Here is a 22866-nt window from a genome sequence, read left to right as displayed (position 1 = left end):
TCGTTTCGCTCTGCCTGGGAAACTCATGCATAGTAAAGAAGCTGTCTTTTTGCAGCTACGTTCAGCTTTCACTCTACTGCATATGCACCTGCCCAGACCAGAACAGAGAAATGATGGAATAAGCCGAAGGAGATTGCGACAATAAACTTCTTCAGTAATACCCTGTACCAAACAGTGAACAGGAACAAAGGCCCTGGGGTGCCCCCCCCTGTCATTTAACCTTTTGATATTTTGAGACAATTTGCAATTGTTTTTAATTTTTATCATTTGTGGTTTATGAGTTATTTTGTTTTGTTTGTTTGGTTTTTTTTTATAAAAACTATAAGAAATGAATAATGAAGACCAACAGAAAAGTTTCTTAGAATTGCCCATTCTGTAACATACTAAAAGTTAACTTTAGTGTACCACCTCTTTAAAATAGAACCAGATTTATTATACCCTGACCCTGAAAATAGCTTGGATCCAAAAATACACCATCTAAAACCTGTCAAGGTCATGTAGAAGTCAATGGCAGAGGTCCCTTGACCCATTTGAAGATGATAATAACCTTCAAGATATTCAAGTTTTTTTCAGTTGGTTGCACTCGAAAATTCGATCAATTCGATCAATACGAGCGATTCAAGGGTTTTTTTTGCTGAAAACTCAAACAATTTGAGTTTTCAGATTATTAACCTCAAACTCGCTGATTCGAGTTTTTCTTAAATAAAATACCATTCAAGTTGTGAGTTCATTCGAGGTTTAAAAAAGCTCACATAGCTATAAAATTCGACATTTGATAAATAACCACCTAGAGGTATTCAACACACACATATATAAATATATGGTACATATATATATGTAATATATGGTGAAAACACAAAAATACAGGACCTCTGTTCGAAAAATTCTTATACAAATACAGCATAATAATTATAATAATAACAATAATAATAATCAGTGTTGGACTGGGATGCTTGGGGCCCACCAGAAAACCTCATCTCAAAGGCCCCAACCCAGTACAAAATAGTGCCCACAAATTGTTTTTATAGTTAATTTTGAAATCTGCCATGGTGCTAGACATATTGTCAGTTTCCCAGGTGCCCCCAGTCATGTGACTTGTGCTCTGATAAACCTCAGTCACTGTTTACTACTGCACTGCAAGTTGGAATGATATCAGCCCGTCATTCCAACCCTAATAACAGTGACACAAAGAACATTTATACAATTTTTTTTAATAAGTTTTTTTCAAAAAAAATTATGACCAGGCTTTCAAGCAGCCAGTAAAGTCATAAAGTTAGGTAAGATGTGCCACTTGGGACTCCTGAGAGGGAGTTGTGCCACTGCCAAGCTCGGCTGCTTAACTGTTCTGATGAGCTGCTGAACAGTGAAGATCACACAGCCACAGACAGTACCTCAACGCACTTGATCATAGCTGAGCACTACACCGAATAGAATCTGCATGCACAGACCTGGGACAGGTTACGTTGGCTGCCAATCGCTAGCAGTATAGCAGGGACAGGTCCATTGATCTTGTGATGACAGGGTCCTCGGCAGATCAGGTCCAACCAAAGGACAGTACTGGCAGGCAGGCAGGCAGGCAGGCAGCAGAGTGACGAATGTGGCCAGTGAATGGCGGTGTACCCGCTGCTGCCAATCACTTACCGGTGCGATTTCGATTTTAGAGGGGCCCACCTGATGCATTTGTGTCACAAACCCTGAGGGACCACATGGTACTAAATGCATTATTATATTTTGCGATTGCAAATTAACTATAGCAAGAACCTAGGGGCACACCAAGGCTGGGGCCCATCAGGTTTTTTCCTGGGTAGCCGGCAGGCCAGTCCAACCTGATAATAATAAATCATATATGCCGAACATACTTGCATATTTTAACAATATTTAATTTATATTAGCAGAATTACAGAATTAATTATAATTTTACTTCCAATGCACAGATTATTGTGGAAGCATGATAATTGAGGATGAAGATGCAGCAATTGGACTGACTCTTGATGATACCAAACCTGATGGAACTGTTCCAGGCATAATGGGGTAGGGACCTGTACAATCCTGGCACTAAAATATTATCAGAAATACCATATAGTCGGAAAGAACTCATATTTTGCTTTATATTATAAGTATATCAGTATACAGAGGCAGTATGAACACAGATGTGCAGAGACATGCATCTAAACTGGTTAGAGGGATGGAAGACTTAAATTATGAGGGTAGACTGTGAAGTTTGGGGTTGTTTTCTCTGGAAAAAAGGCGCTTGCGAGGGGACATGATTACACTTTACAAGTACATTAGAGGACATTATAGACAAATAGCAGGGGACCTTTTTACCCATAAAGTGGATCAGCGTACCAGAGGACACCCCTTAAGACTACAAGAAAGGAACTTTCATTTGAAGCAACGTAGGGGGTTCTTCACAGTCAGGACAGTGAGGTTGTGGATAGGGATGTAGCGAACGTCGGAAAAAAAGTTCGCGAACATATTCGCGAACTTGCGCAAAAACGCGAGCGGTTCGCGAACGGTTCGCGAACCCCATAGACTTCAATGGGAAGGCGAACTTTAACATCTAGAAAAGACATTTCTGGCCAGAAAAATGATTTTAAAGTTGTTTAAAGGGTGCAACGACCTGGACAGTGGCATGCCAGAGGGGGATCAAGGGCAAAAATGTATCTGAAAAATCTGCCTGTGTGTGCTTGGAAGAGATAGTGTAGGGGGAGAGCTGTTAGTGATTTCAGGGACAGATGATAGTAAGTTTGCTGGCTAGTAATCTGCTTGATACTGCTCTGTATTGGAGGGACAGAAGTCTGCAGGGATTTGAGGGACATTTTAGCTTAGGTAGCTTTGCTGGCTAGTAATCTACTGTTCTCTTTAAACAACTGCCATACGTTGACCTTGTAGGCATTGTTTGCCCAGTTTTTTTGGACGCAGCCACTGAAGCACAGTTGCCATAAAAAATATGCCATATAAATGCTGAAAATAGTCATTTTTCGCCATACGTTGACCTTGTAGACATTGTTTGCCCAGTTTTTTTGGTTGCAGCCACTGAAGCACAGTTGCCAGAAAAAATATGCCATATAAATGCTGAAAATAGTCATTTTTCGCCATACGTTGACCTTGTAGACATTGTTTGCCCAGTTTTTTTGGTTGCAGCCACTGAAGCACAGTTGCCAGAAAAAATATGCCATATAAATGCTGAAAATAGTCATTTTTTGCCATACGTTGACCTTGTAGGCATTGTTTGCCCAGTTTTTTTGGTCGCAGCCACTGAAGCACAGTTGCCAGAAAAAATATGCCATATAAATGCTGAAAATAGTCATTTTTTGCCATATACGTTGAGTCAACGTATGGCAAAAAATTACTATTTTCAGCATTTATATGGCATATTTTTTCTGGCCTCTGTGCTTCAGTGGCTGCGGCCAAAAAAACTGGGCAAACAATGCCTACAAGGTCAACGTATACACTACTACAGCGGTGGATACGGATTACGTAAAATATATGAATGCTGCTTGAAAAAAAGTAACTCAAGTGGTTTTTCTAGAGACGATAATATTATCAATATTTAGACAAAATGATAATATTATCAATATTTAGACAAAATGTGAACAAGCTCACACAGCTAGATGGCGGGTTGAAGAAAACACTGTGCAAATAATGCCTACAAGGTCAACGTATACACTACTACAGCGGTGGATACGGATTACGTAAAATATATTATGGCTGCTTGAAAAAAGTCACTCCGGTGTTTTTTCTGGAGACGGTAATATTATGGATATTTAGACAGAATGTGAACAAGGTCACACAGCTAGATGGCGGGTTGAAGAAAACAGTGTGCAAATAATGCCTACAGGGCAAATAATGCCTAAAAGGTCAACTTATACACTACTACAGCGGTAGTAAAATAAAAAAAAGTAAAATAAAAAAAAATGAATATTAAAAAAAAAAATTAAAGTTGGTGCTGCTGAACTACTAGGAGCAGCAGATTAGCACACCAGTCCCACTCCCCAACACTGCTAGACTAATAGCACTGGGCTCTTATAGTAGTAGTAGTAGTAGTAGTAAAACAACAAAAAAATAAATAAAAGCAGTCCTTACAAGGACTACTGTTATTGCAGCAGTCAGCAGATGAGATCAGAAGCAGGACAGCTGCCCACTGCAGCTACATACAGAGCACTGCAGTAGAAGGTAGATTACTAGCCAGCAAAGCTACCTAAGCTTAAATGTCCCTCAAACCCCTGCAGACTTCTGTCCCTCCAATAACAGAGCAGTATCAAAACGATTACTAGCCAGCAAACTTTCAACTGTCCCTGAAATCACTAACAGGCAGCAGCTCTCTCCCTACACTATCTCTTCAGCACACACAGGCAGAGTGAAAAAACGCTGCAGGGCTTCGGTTTTTATAGGGAAGGGGAGTGGTCCAGGGGAGAGCTTCCTGATTGGCTGCCATGTACCTGCTGGTCTGGGGTGAGAGGGCAAAAAAAAGCGCCAACAATGGCGAACCCAAAATGGTGAACGTCGCGCGACGTTCGCGAACTTCCGGCGAGCGCGAACACCCGATGTTCGCGCGAACACCCGATGTTCGCGCGAACAAGTTCGCCGGCGAACAGTTCGCGACATCTCTAGTTGTGGAATGCACTGCCGGGTGATGTTGTGATGGCTGATTCAGTTAATGCCTTTAAGAATGGCTTGGATGGTTTTTTGGATACACATAATATCAAAGGCTATTGTTATACTAAACTCTATAGTTGGTATAGATATGGGTATATATAATTTATGTGAAAGTAGGGAGGGGTGTGTGTATGGGTGCTGGGTTTTCATTTGGAGGGATTGAAATTGATGGACTTTGTCTTTTTCAACCCAATTTAACTATGTAACTATGTAACTATGCAAATAGCACTTCAGTGCAAGGAGTGCAAGAAACATGTTTATGAATAAGGTCAATATGAGGAACCTTTGCATCCATTTAAGTGCAATGACATGGGCAACTGCGTTCATTAATAACTCTTAATGGATTCTAAATTCATTTTTTATATCAACTAGATTCATTCTTGCCCGAAAATCAAGAAGGCTGGTTCATCTCACAAGAGAAGAGAGGTAAGGGAGAAAGTATTTTCAATAAAATTGCTTTTTAAAAAAAAAAACTTTTATATTGCTGGATGAAAATGAAGATGAAATTAATCTAATCCTGTTATATGACAAGATATAACACTGCTGCTAGAGGTAATTATTATGTAAAGGTAATGAAGAATCCAATTGTACTAAATAATACATCCAAAAATAAATATCAGAGTACAAAATAGCTGGCAAAATGGTATGGATCTGCCAAAATGACATGCATAATGATTAACTAAATTGCTAAACATAAGGGCATGCCCATGCAACCTCAGAGTCATCTTTTGGCAGAGAGGCCAAAATGATCGAAAAATGTCTTTTTCGATCATTGGCCATCGTGAGGATGGCCAATGATCGAAAAAGACATCAACAGAATGTAAAAAACAGAGAGATTTTGTTTATCTAATGAAGTATAATGGTTGAGAATGTGACAGTAGCTTCAAAACTAAACTGAAGCATAAAATTTTTTATCATGCTTCACAATTTTCAGTCACTTTATACGTCTGATGTAACAGTTTTTTTTACCCAGACAATTAATCGATTCATTTGTATTGATTAGGAAGCAGAAAATCTGTGAACTGTATGCAAAAGTACTTGGATCAGAAGAAGCTCTACATGTAAGTCAGTCGATTCATTGTGTAATGTTTTAAATGATAACATATAATCTTGCTTAAAGAGGCAGTATCATAAAATTGAAAAATTAATACAAGCTTCATCATAACGAAATAAGAAGCTTTCTAAATACAATCAGTTAAAAATACTGCATTGTTTCTGAAATAATCAAGTTTATCCCTTTCAGTATCTGTTTCTCTTCATTCTCTCTTCATGCAGCAAATATTCATTTACAGTTAGATCCAATATATCTTATAGGGGGCTTCCTTTCCTAGCAGATGTATCAGAGCTCACCCAACTGCTGCATGAAGAGAGAATGAACAGAAACAGATACTGAAAGGGATAGTGAAGATAAACTTGATTATTACTGAAACGGTACATCATTTTTAATTGATTATATTTAGAAAACTTCTTATTTCAGGATGCTGAAGCTTATATTAAAACTGCATTTGAGCCCTGGTTTGCATTAGGGGATAAGGGGAAGGGAGTGTTAGAAAGTGCACAGAAAAAAGTTTCAGATTTTCTTGACGAAAAATTACATAAAATAGTGGTGATAGGCAGGGAGAGGCATTTTGATCACAGGGCAGCACCCAACAAAGTGGCACTACCCTAAGGTTTCTGAACGGTTTGTGAGATCTATGTTAGGACTTTTGCACACAAAAGGGGTCATTTTCAATCCCCAGTTATGCAATGCACTTACAAAGCACTTATGCCTGTAGGATTGAGGCTCTCAGCCTGATGAAAAATATGGTGCTTAGTGAAGAGATCAGCAGCAGGAGGTACAGCTCAGCCCTGCCATTACCACCTGCCCTTGCTGCCTATGCAAGACACAGGGCAGGTAGGGGTCGGAGGGGGGACACCTACGGACCTGCAGTTCCCTTTACTAATACAGCGCTGTCCGCTGACTAATGCAGTCAGTGTTGTATTAGTACAGGGAGCTGCAGGTCTTTTTCAGAGCACAGAGTTCTGCGGCTATATTCACAATGCCCTTGCAAAGTGCAAAAAACTAATATGTTGCACACTGCAGTGACTTTAATGTGGACAGTTTTCTCCTGGCAAAATCTTGTCAACTGACTGCCCCCCTCTATGCTTCAACGTTTCATCATGACTGTCCTCTGGAACTGTGGTTCCAGTCAAGGCAATAGCCATCACTTAACGCTAGACATATATCAATTAAGTTGACTAATCTAATTTCAAAACACATTGATACATTTACAACTTTTAAATCGTTAACATCCTCTTAAAACACCACCTCAAACAGCCTGCACAAAAATGGATTTTGAAGTCATAAAAAGTAACTGTGTCAATTATTATTTTGGACTTAACGGACTAAATTTTTTTTTTTATATCTAAAAAGCGGATGAAGCGAAGTATTTGTTTTTTTGCGAGAGCCAACAAACTGAGCAATATTCATTACAGAACACATTGCGAGAGCAGGATTGAATTTTTTTGTTTCCTTAACAACATTCAAGGCTAAGCCAGTAATGTAATGAATGTCGCAAGGTTGGTCTAGTTACCCATGGCAGTTGATCAGAAGTAACATTTGCTGGTAAACTGGTTGATCTGATTGCTATGGGTTATTAGATATAGTGTAATATGTATTACTTTTATTACAGTTTTGATCAATATGCAGCAATTAAAGAACAGAGTAGGTCATAGGCCTGTTGGATATAATATATACCTATTTCCTTTGTTTAGATGATCTTTAATTGTAAATATGAAAGTTGAATGATACTATAAAAAATGTATGTCTGATCACTAAATAGAAACATGGTGGCTATCTATAAACATTTGTGTTCTTTTGGTTAGGTATTCTTAAAGGGGGTTTACACCTTTAAATTAACTTTTAGTATGATGTATAGAGTCATATTCTGAGACAATTTGCCAATGGTTTTGTTTTTTATTATTTGTGGTTTTTGAGTTATTTAACATTTTATTTACCAGCTCTCCAGTTTGCAATTTCAGCAATCTGGTTGCTAGGGTCCAACTCACCCTAGCAACCATACATTGAATTGAATAAGAGACTGGAATATGATTAGGAGAGGGCCTGAATATATAGATGAGTAATACAAGGTAGCAATAACGATACATTTGTAGCCTTACAGGAAACTTGTTTCTTGAGTCAGAAGAAAACTGGAAAGAGTCACATTGTAAATGCTAAAGCAAGCAAGTCTTTGCCCAAAAAATAATAAAATAATCTCAGTGAGAGTTGATAGGAAGAAATAAATCCATGCTTGTTAAATGTGACAACATTTTTGTGTGACAGCCAGTGCATTATGAAGAAAAGAACTGGTGTGAGGAACAGTATTCTGGAGGCTGTTATACGGCTTATTTCCCGCCTGGAATCCTAACACAGTATGGAAGGTATGATGTTCTTTGATTTCAGCCCCTGTGTGGCCCTAGCCTTTTGACACTATCCCCTGGCTCAACTCAGCTGTCTTTTCTTGGGGGTTCTTGGGAATTTTAGTAAGAATTAACATGCAGATGCTTATATTTCATACATAGGAAGATATTTAGCAAAGTCTAAAAACATTTCTTAAATTTCTTCAGTTCTTGGAAAAAATATCAGAGACTCTAATAGCCTTTTCAGGTAAATTGAGGATGATGGAGTTTCACTGAGAATTTTCTTTCCCCTTTCACATCCTGCTATATCCACGGGGCGATTACCCAGTATAGCACATATTCACAAACTGAATTTCATCAATATGACTGATGACATACCAAGAGCCTATAAGTTAAATGGAACCAAGAAGAAACAAAAAACAATGGAGAGTCTTATGTGCCTCTGCCTTAAAAAAGACACTTTCCAAGCTCTGCCAAAAGACAATACTCATTTATTATCTACCAGCAACACTTATTCTAAGTGCACCAGTGAAAGCTCATTACTGATTGGGAGCTCTTGGTTATTAGATCAAAAAACACTTTTAATACATAGTTTTAATACAGAATTTTGGGGGGTGGTGGCTGGAATGCTCGTATTGTGATATACTTGTTTTTATTAGTAAAAAACTTAATAACATGCCTAACATAATTCTTTTAAAGAGTTCTTCGAGAGCCTGTTGGACGGATCTTCTTTGCTGGCACGGAAACTGCCACTGAATGGAGTGGATACCTGGAAGGAGCTATCCAAGCTGGAGAAAGAGCTGCCAGAGAGGTATAGTAAAGGCAAGGGTTTAACATTTGAAAGGTACACGTTTTCTGTTGCACTTAGATTAGCCTGGTCATCTAATATCACAAGGGCCAAAAGTACAATTCTTCCTCATAGGAGCAAACAAATCCTTATATATTATAATCTCCAGAGTTGTCCTAATCAAATAACTGGTGCATGATTTGACATCATTATGGTGACATGAATATCTTTTGGGCTCTGAATGAGGGGGTAACGCTACAGCATTTTATCCACAGGCCAAGAATCAGCCCAGTGAGGTTGTAGGGGGTTCAAATCAATTTGCTATGTGGTCCACAAAATGCATGTGCACCTCTAATCGTGAGTTACTAAAATAGAACAAAGAGCCAATAATTCATGGGTGTTGCACTTCCTCCTCCTTCCTGTAAAGGGAATGTATTATCCTTCTATCTCTGCTTCAGCTGTAATTGTGGCCAGGGGCAGTCCTGCTTTGCTTTCTGAAATGGATTTGAGATATGAATTCTGGATCAGAGCAATACTCTCAAAAGCCACATAGCAGGAATAAGTACATTTTATCTGAAAGGCTCATTATTTACTACAATTTTGTCTGGAGATGCCTGAGACTGATTTGCTATGACAGTGAAGAGATAAAGTTTAGCAGAGACAGAGCAAGCAAATCATTGCACTTATACAATATATAACTATATGAAATTATCGGCTAATGGTAGCTGTAGACTGACGCCCCTCTGTTCTGTGAGATGAAAACAACTTTCACCATATCCATTCATTTTCCTGTTTAGTGCTAAAAAATGACAAAAAACATAGATATTTCTTAATAAAAACAACAGGGAAAGGTATGTACAGAACAAGTCCTATTTTTTGAGATACAGTAATGTTGAAACACATGGACTGACAAACCACTGCTTCATTCTGACCATTCTGATAAAAGTTTTTGCCATCCAATTGGAACAGTTACAATTTTTTCACATTGTTCATGAGAAAAAATGTTTTTTAATAGTGCTCCTCTAGTAGAATTCTGCATTGAAATCAGTTTTCAAAAGAGCAAACAGATTTTTTTAAATTTAATTTTAAAATCTGACATGGGGTTAGACATTGTCAGTTTCCCAGGTGGCTCTTTTCACGTGACTTCAGTCACTTTTTACTGCTGCACTGCAAGTTGGAGTGATATCACCCTCTTCCCTTCCAACCCCCCAGCAGCCCAATAGCAGAACAATGAACCAGATAACAGCTCCCTGACACTTGCATTACTGAAAATGCTCCCATATCCCACCTAGTGGTAGATATAAGAACAGCACTGAATAGTAAAAATCCAAGTCTGGCATACCCAAGTCGTGACTCCTTCAATTACATTGAGTGGGAGAAACAATGGACTATCTGAAAGCAGTTCCATCATGAAGTGCTGGCTCTTTCTGAAAGCAGATGACCAGGCAAAATCACCTAGATGGCTGCCTACACATCAATATTACAATTAAATGCATTTCATTGGTCCAGTAATACAATTTTCAATAGTAGAATGAATTATTTTCAATGTACACAGTGTAATTTAGTAATAAAAACAATACCATAAAAATCAGGACAAAATCCCTTTAAGTTTTAATCTCGATTCACAGAGTTTAAAGAGTTTCTCCTGTCAGGTGCAGCTGCAACTTTGGGAAGAGCAGCCATTTTGTGAGTAAAAAGATAGCCCTTGTCTTTTACACTGTGTACCTTTTACCCTTTGTTTCCTCTTAGTGAACAAAGAAATATAATTGGCCAACAACAAATAGCAGGCTCTGCACCACCTTCCGATTTGCTCAGTTAACTGCACAGTCAAATCAGTGCAATTTGGTCATTTATCTGTGTCGCCAAAAGCACATAATCCATCTGGGCAAAATCTAATGATCTGATTACACAGAAAATGGCCTATGCACAGACAGTTTTATTATATTGTCAACCGAAGGAAACATACTGTGACTGAAAAATATTGTATACAGCAATGTCTACACAATATTGATGTGTAAAGTTAAAGGCAATATTTATAAAACATTTTAAAGGAAATATTACATTTGTGTCAAGCATCCATTACATTGATAAACTCGAAAATGAGAGAAAACACAGAGTATATCATCCATGGGTATGTAATGTTATTTACCCTTTACAGCTGCACTTTTTGTTATCCTTCTGTGTTTTACTACAATCACACCCTGGTGAAAGTTTCTTTTATCAAATGGCATTATTCTCATGGCACTCATAATATGTTAATTCAAATATTTGATTATTTATTTCATAGATCCTTTTTAAAATGGGCAGAATTTCAGAGTGTGATATATGGATGCCAGAGCCACCATCAGTGGTAAGTTCATTGGCCCTTTTTGGGAAGTATCTTTCAATACTTCTGAGAAAAAAATATTTAGTGCATTAAAGGAGAACTAAATGCCCTTTCTAACAAAAGCCTCTACCCCTACCCTCCATAGTCCCCCCCCCTCCCTGCTCCCCCCACACAGGAGTTAACACAAGTAAATACCCCTCAGTCGGTAATTACTCCTTATTGCAGAGTCAGCACAATGGAGCTCACGGGGCCATCCTTAGCAGTTTCGGTAATCTTTGAGTCTTCTTCTTCGGTAATTTTTATCACTTTCAGCGAATGCGCAGTTGTAGCGAACCTGGGAAAATACTCCAACTGGTTATGCGATACGATACAGAGCTTCCTTACTGGGATTACTAAAGCGGCTAAAGATGGCCCATGTGAGCTCCGCTGAGCTGACTCTGCAACAAGGTGTAATTACTGGCTTAGGGGTATTTACTTGGGGTTTTTATTAGAAAGGGTTTAGTTCTCCTTTAAGGGCAATATATTTCATTCTTTTTTTCACAAAGTACATGGAAGGAGCAGTGTTGCCTTTATATCTTCATTTGTACACTTGGATTTTACTAAGTCTTTACTACTAGATGCATCAGATATAACAACCTCTGCTTTTATGGGAAGACAAAAGCCAGCCACAGTAGGGGAGGCTCATTGCTTAGGTCTCCCACTTAAGTACATTCATTATCTGTGTCTCTTTGCCTGTATCTGCAATTTGTAGCTACTATCTAGTTACCACTTTATGGTGTCTATGGTTTTTTTTCTAGACAGTTATTACCTAAAGGAGCCTTTAAAGGAGAGCTAAAAATTTATATGGTTAATAAATGCAATATTTTACATACTGAACTTACGAAACCAGCCTAAAAGTTCAGCATTTCTATAGCAGTATTGATTCAGCCAGAGAAGAAAATAGCAGGTGCTCACAGATCCCACATGCCTGTCATTTTCTTCTCTGGTTGATAACTTCCACCTTGAGCTATAGGTCTGGGGCATGTGCACCCAAACCCTGCCTTTGTACTGGTGAGATTATAAACTCATTGGTTATGCACCAGGTATTAACTTTCTTTTCGAATTAATGTAGTATTGATTCAGGCCGTCAGAGTGTCAAAGGAGTTTCCCATCTTGGAATTTGGTAGGACACGCACATGCTCAGTGGGCTTTGAACAGCTGTTGAGAATCTAAATTAATGAGCAGACTCAAATCATGCAGAAAATGAGGTTTGCCTGTCATATAAACTGATGCTGCAGGGCTCATTATTACATTCTGATGCTAATTGTGGTTTCTGAGCTGCCTTTCACCAATAATCTGAATTGTTTACTAATCACAATATAATATAATATATATATCTATATATATCTATATCTATATCTATATATATCTATATAGATATAGATATATATATATATATAGATATATATATATATATATAGATATATATAGATATATATTCAGTATCTTGTGCATCAGTCCCTAAGCTCAGCAACTGACAGCAGCACAGAGCATGTGCAATGAATCAGCTGAAAAGAAGATGGGTTGCTACAGAGGCATCTTTGGAGGCACATATTTTTCTACTAAAGGGCTGTGTTTTGCTTTGGGCTGGTACAAAGGCCCAAAATATAATGATAAGCATTAGTTCTCCTTTAATTGCAAGCATGGGGTAATTCCAATACCTGTGCAAAGAAATATGCAGTCATGGTTAGTACAGAATAGATCTACTGTATGTGTTAGACAGTCAAAAATGAATGAATTTGAATGAATTCATAGTAAAGGTGGATCTGTCCAGTGTGCCCCTATACACAGCCTCTCGTCCACCCCATCTCCTACCTGACTGGTGAATGCGCAACTGTCACTGCGTATGCCCCAACCATAGAAGAGAAAGAGATTATGCCACAGGTATCTGACGACGGTCTGCAGGGTATAAAAAAGTTAGCATTTTTTTATTATAAGGAAATTGCTTTCTGGTTGCCTCCAAAAAAAATTTACATTGTTTTTAGTAATTCTCTCTTTTCAGGCTGCTAAAAGTTATTTTTAGATACATTTTCCCTATCATGTATTGCAAAATAATTGCATTTTGTCTGCTGTTGCCTTTTAGGATATTCCAGGCCTGCCAATAACTACTACATTCTGGGAGCGAAATCTACCTTCTGTGCAGGGTTTGCTAAAACTCATTGGATTTTCAACATTGTTGACATCAACGGCAGCCGTAGGCCTACTGGTGTATAAAAAGGGACTACACTGTCATAATTAAAAATCTTTTTTTAAGTCATTTATCAATTCGATGTTCAACTCCAGAGATGAGATAATTTCATGTACAGTCATATCTACCTTATCTAAATACATTTATTGCAATTTGACCAAGTGTGAAAATAATTTTGGGTATTTCTTTTTTATATTCAGTTTAGAGCAGCATTACTTAAAAACTGATTTTTTTAAACAATAATTTGGTTGGTCAGTTTTCAAATACTGACATTTTCTAAGATTTTGTTTTAAAAAATATCAACGATGCGCCCAAACAAAACATTTTAACCTCACTGGTCAATGATTAGTCAAAATGGTGTGAAACATGGCTTTATACCTGGAGATTGTTGTTTCCTGTATAACTGATTCAGAATGGTAAATGTGATAAATGTGAAAAACTTAGAGACCTACAGTATGTGTAAAAGCTCTGCCAGTCAGCCTGGTAAAACATGCATGTTCCTCTTAAAACCACTGGCACTGTACCCTTGCTCTCTTGCAATCTTTAAAAGAACAAAATCATCAAAATAAAGTTTAGTTATTTAGGTCAGTATTTTAAACATCATATTCACTTATTTTGCTGGCATAGGAAAGTTAATCTCAAAGTACTAACATTTCTATTTATATATTCTCAGGATCGGACTGGGCCGGCCCCGGTTCTTATGGGCCCCCGCCAGCCCAGATCCGCTCCGTGCATCTCTGCCTCTCTTCCTGCCACAGCAAAAAAGCAAAGTGTATGTGCGCGCATGCATACATAAGCTCCTAATATTGTTTTATATAATGTCAGCTGTCAAAAAAACTGTTCTGTGTTTACATCAATCCCTGCCCTTTAGGAGCCTACTATCAAAGTTTCCTATCAAATTGTGTCAACACACACACTATGGTCAAGTTCATCAGGAGCTCTGCCATTTTAAGTACGCAGAGGCCCAAACAGCCCCCACAGGCCCAGTAAATAGTGACTGTTTATAGTGACTGTGTGGCATTTTTAAGCAGCCCCTCTGGCATCTGCCAGAATATACGAATAGCCAGTCTGGGCCTTCCCATAAACCCGCCTTTATGTTTTTGTGTAGGAGGAAATTGGAGTACAGAAAGAACATAAAAACTCAATGCAGAGCTAATTCAAGTCAAGGGATTTTGGTTTACTCTATAGCAGAAAATGGGATGGATAGCTCATCACTAGCAATGGGTGGAAAAGTCCCGGATTGCCGAAAGAAAATTAATTTTGCCACACAACTTTCATTTTGCTCATCCCTGCAAAATTCACTCGTTTTATGAGTGGAAGAAAAGATTCACCGATTACCAGGAGATACTTGTCTCCAAGCAGTAAAAATCATTACATTCTTTTTCGTGAAAATTAAAGTTAGAGCTAAACTCCATGGAAGATTTTGTAGGATGGTGTTGGATCAACAAAAATGCATCCTACAAAGTCGGATTTGGGTCAAAATATAGTGGGATAGATACAAAAATCTGATACGACTGCTGCATCTTTAGGGTAGAACTCCATGGGCAGTTTTAGCACAATCTGACACGCTGCACAAAAACGCAGGCGTCAAGGCGCAAGCCTTGGATGATGTTGCATCATTTTTCCGCCGCAACACGACTGGCAGATGCAAATGCAGCGTGCATCATCTACATCCGGCAGTCGTGTTGCGGTGGATTGACGATGCAACACCATCCAACGCCTGCGCCTTGACGCCTGCTGTATTGTGCAGTGTGTCAGATTGTGCCAAAAAAAATTGCCAAAAGTAGCATCACATGAACGCTGCAACTTCATCCAAAATTTCCATCTCTTACCTTATTTTCATTGTATCCGACTTAACGTCAACGCCTCAATGTGCAATTTGACTGCACAGGACATTCCTACTTTCTTGCTGAGAAATTACACCTTAAAATTTCCACATCATTGCCTCCACATTCCACCTCTTAATGTGCAGGCAACGTCACTTCTAGTACAATGAGCTCTCTGCTGCAGCTGGGAAAAATGGCTTAGCATATTTTAAATATGGTGCTAAATGCTGAATGGCTTTCTGTGCATCTGGACCTAAATTGTACACGTTCCATTATGATTAATGCAACGCCCAGTCCTGGTTTCTTAAACGCACATCAGAAAGAGACATTGTACCTGTTGTAGGGTAGAATGATTACATGCACCGTATAATATGCACAAATATTATATATTATTACAAATATACTATATTCCAAAGTAAATGAATGAAAATCACTGATTGTATTCCAAATATATCTATACAGTTACTTAATAGGGGTCTGCTTATATGACAAGAGCATACATGACGATTCCCCAATGCTTTTTTCTTGTGACATGAACTACAACATATTCTACTAGTCTCTGAACCTACTTGAATATAACTTCAATATTACTCTCTTTCTTATTTTCTTGTGCAAGTGAGAGACGTACATTTTCAGTGTTTCGGAGTGCATGAAATTACATTTTACCCAATAATTTGTTAAGTACATTATTGTATTCTCTGTGACCATTGGAACATACCAAATGAAGACACATGATGTGGTGTGACCGACATTTATAGGTTTTATGTATCTGTGATTAATACTATGCCTTCATAAATAATTAGGAATTAGGCTTTCTTGCATAGTTTTTGGGCTCAAAATATATGTGGATCTGGAGTATTTAACTTTTTTTTCCCTCTAGCAAAATCTTTCTGTCTGTGTCTGAGAACTATCTATTTTTCAGTACTGTAGCAATGGACATGAGCATTAAGTTTGATCTCAATGTTTCAATCAGTTACAAGTTTTCAAACAAATACAAGAGGTCCTCTGCACTCAACCCATTATCAATATATTAAGGACATTGAGACATTTTGTGCACATAGCTATTAAAAAATGCCTTACCTTTTAAACTTAAGTATACTTTGCCCCTACAATTATATTTGCAGTTACCTATAATCATTTCCATCATCTACCACTCATTCAAGAATAAGATGAATATGTTAGGTTATGTTGTAATGTGAGCACATTATTGGGGTGACACCTTTTACCCATCACTGCAAGCCCCATAGGGGAGGATTTTTTTTTAGCAATTTTCTAAGTAGCTGAGGAGTAAACATCCAGAATGCCCTAGCATTATACAGGTATATATATATGTATATATATATTTATATATATATATATATATATATATATACAGTATATATATATATATATATATATATATATATATATATATATATATTGAACAAGCTGAGACATTCACTCATTGTGTGTATGAAAGTGACCCACAATGGGAGAATATTCTTCATAAAATAGCATTGTTTTGCTTATCCAGTCTAGAATCTGGTCGGGGAAACAATAGTTTGTTGATTAGTTCCCTTTAAACATTCAAAAACTATATACTACTCAGCACAATATCACAAAATAGGGCAGATTTATTATAGATTGAATTGGGGAATCTTGAAGGATTCCCAGCAGACAATATCTGTTTATCATAAAATTCCTGAATATTGATAAACATGCAGTTGAAATCCATTCTGCCCATGGAGTAACAGTACACGGCAACAGCAAGACTAAGCCTGATCAAATACTTGCTCGTCAAGAAAGGAGGGAATAAATTGCCCCTTATTTTCAGAAAGAGTAAAAACATTTTGACCACAGTATCACCACAGTACAAATATTGATTTATATATTAAGTGACATCACTGTGTACTGTTTAGCAAATAGTGTACCTTTAAGGTGCAGATTTATCAAGGGTCGAATTTCGAATAAAAAATCTTTGAAATGCGAATAAAAAAAGACCAACCGAAATTCATTAAAAAGAAAATCAAAGTTTTTTTTTCCAGGTGAATAGACCATTTTCATTCGAATTCGATTCGTACGAATCAAGTAACAATCAAAGTATCATCATATTTGATCATATTCAATTCAAAGTTTTTTCTAAAAAAACTTCTTTGATTTTTCAAAGTCCACCAATTGACTCCAAATAGGTTCTAGGAGGTCTCCCATATGGCTAAAACAGGTTTTAGATAGCGAATGGTCAAAGTCAAATTTTTAAAGAGACAATGCATGATAAATTTCGACATTCGAATTTCGAATTTTCAATCTTTTTTCAAATTCGAATCAAATGTGGACTATTCCCTAGTCAAAATACACAAAAAATAGCTCAAAAGTCGAATTTTTTTTACTTCGAATTTTCACTTCGACCCTTGATAAATCTGCCCCAATTGTGTAATTTGTATAAAGGTGTTTGTATGGCTGTAAAATGTATGTATTGTACCTAATGATGCCATTATTTAAAATGTGACGAAAACAAATATATGAATAATTATAATGTTTGAATAGTAGCGGTTAAGCTTTAATATGAGTATGTAGTTGAAATACTTTCAAGATGGCCCCTGCTGTAGCAAAACATATTTAATCAGTCGGAGGAGAGGTTCTAAGACAGAGGTTTTTCAAATCTGGGGCAAAAGGGAAAATCAATCCTCTTTTTAAGTTAGTAGATGACAATTGTTTTTCCTCCAATGAGCAATACTTACAGTTCAAGGTACAGTATAAAGCCTGATATGGTCAGGAAAATAGGTGACATTTTGCCAGCTTGCATGATCTTGGTTCATTGCACTGCTTATCAGGAGACAGCTTTGATAAGTCCTCTTAGTTTAGTTAGCTAATTGATTTATTGGTCACAATTACAGGGGCTCCACCTTATGTTAAGCTTATTTAGCAATATTGTTTGGCTCTTGGGCCAATCAGAAGAATTTGCCACACAGAATGCAACCAGCTTCTACAAGAGTGTTTCTTCGATTTTTGCTCAATAGGCACAAATGAAATTGGCGTATCAGACTTGTGTCCCCAAAAAATTGTTTTAATAGTTGTTTTGCACCTTATTTTATTGTTTTCAATTCCAGTAATAAAAAAAAAAGTAACTGTAGGTAGGGTGGACCATAGTGACCTATTTTCTAATAGTTTTAGATTCCTACCGCACACCTCCAATTCACCAATCCTGCAGTAGTGGTGCGTCCTTCCGTTGACCCGGCCGGGCCACCCAAACAACGTGTATTTTTGAAGAAAACGGATCCGCACACACAGATTGTTGCAGTCGGGGAGTATCCCCTTTTATTTGCCACCAAACATTGAATGTTTGGTGGCAAATAAAAGGGGATACTCCCCGACTGCAACAATCTGTGTGTGCGGATCCGTTTTCTTCAAAAATACACGCTATTTTCTAATAGCACAGGGACCAATGTTTAGGTTTCCATCCAAAGGTTGTAAAATCCTGTTGTGCTAAATCTCATCATTAGACCTGAACTGATCATTTCAATGCAGTGTCCAGCTTGATAAAGACCATGGACAGAAGTGCTTGCGCACTATGGGGCATAAGAACACATACCTTAGTGCTCATGCAGAGAGCAATTTTGGCTTGATCAAGCTACAATCTGCATCTTGTGCCAGATATAGACCTTTTCCTTTTTGCCTGCTGTAGGGAAAGCAGTAAATACAAGCATGGATTTGTTGGCAGGACACAAAGGTTCGGGCCTAGGGTGGCAAAGTTCAGGGGCAGAATCTGGCCACATCTGGAATGGGGAAAAGTGTCGGTGATCAGGGGAACAGCACTGGGGGAGCAGAGGAAAGTAGGTGAGGAATTTGCCAGCAGAAGGGGGTGTGTAAGCTGTGGGGGCGCGAGGGGGCAATAGGGTTCAAGTAGCCTAGGGGCGCACCAACTGTAAATCCTGCCCTGGGTACGTTCAGGCCCTGTTATAGCTGCATCCAGCACTAACTTGTGCATCTGAATATTGTGCAAGTTAGGGGGTTCCCATGTCTCTTGTCCCCACCTGCCCCCCATGAGCAGTATTTGGCTAAATGCAGACTCACTGTATTCCAAAACAAAGCTCAGAGTTCTGTGACAGTTTACCTAAGGTGAAAGGCATGGTTCAAAGTTCCAAAACATGGAAGACTACACCCTTTTATAGCATTGCATCCTGTCTTTCATGTGATAAACGGCCCCTATCATGATGGTATTTCTGCAGGAAGGACTGGTAAACATATAACTTGCGGCAGAAATTAAGACAGACATGGACACTGCTGTAATCCCTTATCCTTCTTCTTACCTTCTTCACAACACATTGGTACAGCCTTATTGTTGTCTAGTACATACTTTTACTGGAAAAACTGTGGTCATGTATTAAGTGAAACTGTTCGCAGAATATAATTTGCTCTGCATGAAAACACAAAGGTAAAGCACAAATAACTTCATTCACTCATTTCTGGCCACTTCCAGCTACAACTGGGCAAGCCAAAGGGCCACACCAAACAGCAGCCCATTCTAGCTAGTTCCACCCATTTCCAGATCCCAGAATCATGACATTCCTGGGAAAAATATGGCATTTGGGAGATATATGTACAAACAACAGTGTAGTCTTACCAAGGAACAAACATTGCGGGTCCTAAAATAAAGTTCCTGGCTCATGACCTTATTGGATGCTACCTCCTTGGAATGACAGTTTGTCCTTCTGCAAAATGGCAACAAACATAAAAGTCAACAAAATTGTATGTTTTAAAATAACTTTTTTAGTGATTTGTTTTAACTATGGGTAACACCAATGCTATACCTAGATTTCTAAGGAATAAAAGGGTATTTTTATGGTTAATAAACAAGTCAGTGAACATGGGTCTATGATATATGTGTTATACTACCTCTTTCTGTTATTTAAGATACCAATAACCTCAATAAAACGATGAGGCATGAATAACTAGGGGGTAGGTTGTCAATTCTGTTGAATTATTGTCTTTCGTGGATATCTGCTCTCTTATGTTCATGATGCAGATTTTGCCCCAGGATTGCAAGACTTTTGCCCTAATACCAAAGTATTTGTGCGTGTGTGAGATATTTGTAATTATAGTAGCTTGTGCCTTATCGACCGTGTTTTCTTGAAGTGCCTGTTTTGGATGTGTCCATAACTGAATCGCTAATGAAAGTATTGTGTGACTAGCTATTTTGAATTCTACTATGTGAACACATTTTCACTGATATAGCATTAATAAATATTTGCAAATACTGTGTCTTCGTTTGGTAAATATGCCCAATATCTTTGTATACACACAAACAAAAAAAGCTTGCGTTCTATCACTGTGCCGAAACATTCTTTAAATTACATATACAGTATGTAGCAGGTTTCATCAAAGAGAAAGACAAATTTAGACATAAAAATGTATATCGGTAGTAAAATAATTGTTGGGCTGCTAATACAATAGGAGATAACAAGTCTCTATGTAGCCTACTTTATCCTGCATAATAAATCCTTGCTTTCCATACATGTCTATTAGTCTCCAACAGCAAAACCAAAGCTTGGCCACCTGTGGTTTCATGGAATACAAAGCCTTAACTGAATATTTCTCCAGAAAGACAAATGTCATATCAATAGCATTTTCTAAGGCTCATTGCCACATCTATAACTTTTATCTGCTGATTGATTAACTCAAAACTGACTACCCAGCAGAACTGCTATTGTCTGGCATACTTGATTCTGTGAGGCAATGATCCGGACCTTGAACTATTTCTTTATCAAGCAAGGAAAATATATGTCATAAATCTTTCATTGTTGAATACTTCATGTATTTCTAAAGTATGGTCTATGGTTCCTAAATCCTTTAGCTATTATATAATTTCCTAAATCAAATCCATTAAATGGAATTAATAGTCAAGGCAAAACATAATGAAAATGGATTATTAAAGGAAAACTATACCCCCAAAATGAACACTTAAGCAACAGATAGTTCATATCATATTAAGTGGCATATTAAAGAATCTTACCAAACTGGAATATTTATTTAAGTAAATATTGCCCTTTTACATCTCTTGTCTTGAACCACCATTTCGTGATTCTATCTGTGCTGCCTCAGAGATCACCTGACCAGAAATACTACAACTCTAACTGTAACAGGAAGTAGTGTTGAAGCAAAAGACAGAACTCTGTCTGTTAATTGGCTCATGTGACCTAACATATGGTTTGTTGGTATGTTTGTTAGTACAGTGAATCCTACGATCCCAGGGGGTGGCCCTTATTTTTTAAAATGGCAATTTTCTATTTATGATTACCCAATGGCACATTATACTACTAGAAAAGTATATTATTATGAAAATGGTTTTTTTACATGAAGCAGGATTTTACATATGAGCTGTTTTATGCAATATCTTTTTATAGAGACCTACATTGTTTGGGGGTATAGTTTTCCTTTAATAGATTATTAAAGTTTTCTTTTGTTATGCCATGAATTTATTATCAACTGCAATCTACGAATTAAGACTCTTAAGATGGCCATAGACGCAAAGATCTGATCGTACGAATCGAGGATTCGTACGATTTTCGAACCATGTGTGGAGAGTCCCGACATTTTTCGTCCGGCGGAGATCAGTCGTTTGGTCGATCGGACAGGTTAGTAAATTTCTGTCGGCTGCCGATAATATCTCTGCGTGTATTGCCGATCGTACGATTTTCAGTGGGAGACTGTCACTAGCTTTGGTTGGACATAGATATCGTATGATTGCTGTCAGGGGCAGAACATTGCTGATCTGTTCTTTAACTAATCTGACTGGTAAGACTTTGATCTGAATGGTTAGTTGCGGGTCGGGAGATGGGAAAGTCCGATCGTACGATGATTCGTACAATCGGATCTTTGCATCTATGGCCAGCTTTAGGGGGTCATCTGGTTTCAATTTTAATTGAAATAAAAGATGGATATTCGCACTAGTCCATTTAACAACCTCAGGGGTAAAGAGGAATAATATTTACAGTAATTGTGAGATTTTGAATATCAGCCTATTTTTAAGTTTAAATATTTTAAAAGAGGTTTATTTCACTTCATCTTGTATACAAATAATTCTATCCCCCCCTAATCTATTTAATTTGTTTAGAGCAAACTTGGTCATTATAAACTGTCTAATCGGTTTTGGGATAAGTTTACTCAACTTTGTTCATGAGCTTGTCAGTGCTAAAAAATACAAAAAACCTCAAATTAGATAAATGTTTTACAATTTGCTAAGGACAGATCCTATTGTCTTCTACATGACCTGGACAGCTTTTAGATGCCACTTTAATATTCATTTTTCATGTTGTTTTCATTTAATAAATGCCGTTTTTAGGGGGTTATTTACTAAACTTCAAATGCAAAAAAACCCGAAAACTTTAGATTTTTTTTTATAAAATCTGACTTTTAAAAAATCACAAATTTTTCGGAATTTATTGAACCCCGAGGATGGAAAAGTCAGAACTAGAAAATCCGGCATCACAGACTTGTCGCGGTTGCATATAAGTCAATGGGCGAAGTCCCAATGATTTTTTGATGTGCGCTGGGTGAAAAATCCGGAAAAAAAAGTGAAAATCTGTTTTTTTTCTTGCAAAGCAAATTTTCAGGAAAATGTTTGTGGATTTTAGTGGAATATCACAGAATACTATCCCATAAAATT

The 22866-nt window shown here is 37.6% G+C and overlaps 1 protein-coding gene across 1 annotated transcript in view; it reads left to right on the top strand.

Moving 5' to 3' along the window:
* LOC108708197 (amine oxidase [flavin-containing]) overlaps positions 1 to 16033 on the top strand; it is a 71848-nt gene extending 55815 nt beyond the window's left edge. The window contains exons 9-15 of the mRNA XM_018246651.2: positions 1935 to 2031; positions 5032 to 5085; positions 5663 to 5720; positions 7982 to 8079; positions 8758 to 8869; positions 11133 to 11195; positions 13294 to 16033. Of these exons, the coding sequence (XP_018102140.1) occupies positions 1935 to 2031; positions 5032 to 5085; positions 5663 to 5720; positions 7982 to 8079; positions 8758 to 8869; positions 11133 to 11195; positions 13294 to 13449 (638 nt within the window). The 3' untranslated portion in view covers positions 13450 to 16033. The remainder of the gene's footprint in view (positions 1 to 1934; positions 2032 to 5031; positions 5086 to 5662; positions 5721 to 7981; positions 8080 to 8757; positions 8870 to 11132; positions 11196 to 13293) is intronic.
* The last annotated feature ends 6833 nt before the right edge of the window (positions 16034 to 22866 follow it).

This window comes from Xenopus laevis, chromosome 2L (assembly GCF_017654675.1).
Source record: "Xenopus laevis strain J_2021 chromosome 2L, Xenopus_laevis_v10.1, whole genome shotgun sequence".
Classification (NCBI taxonomy): domain Eukaryota; kingdom Metazoa; phylum Chordata; class Amphibia; order Anura; family Pipidae; genus Xenopus; species Xenopus laevis.
Note: the sequence above shows the minus strand (reverse complement) of the source record. Positions and strands in the feature narration are given on the sequence as shown.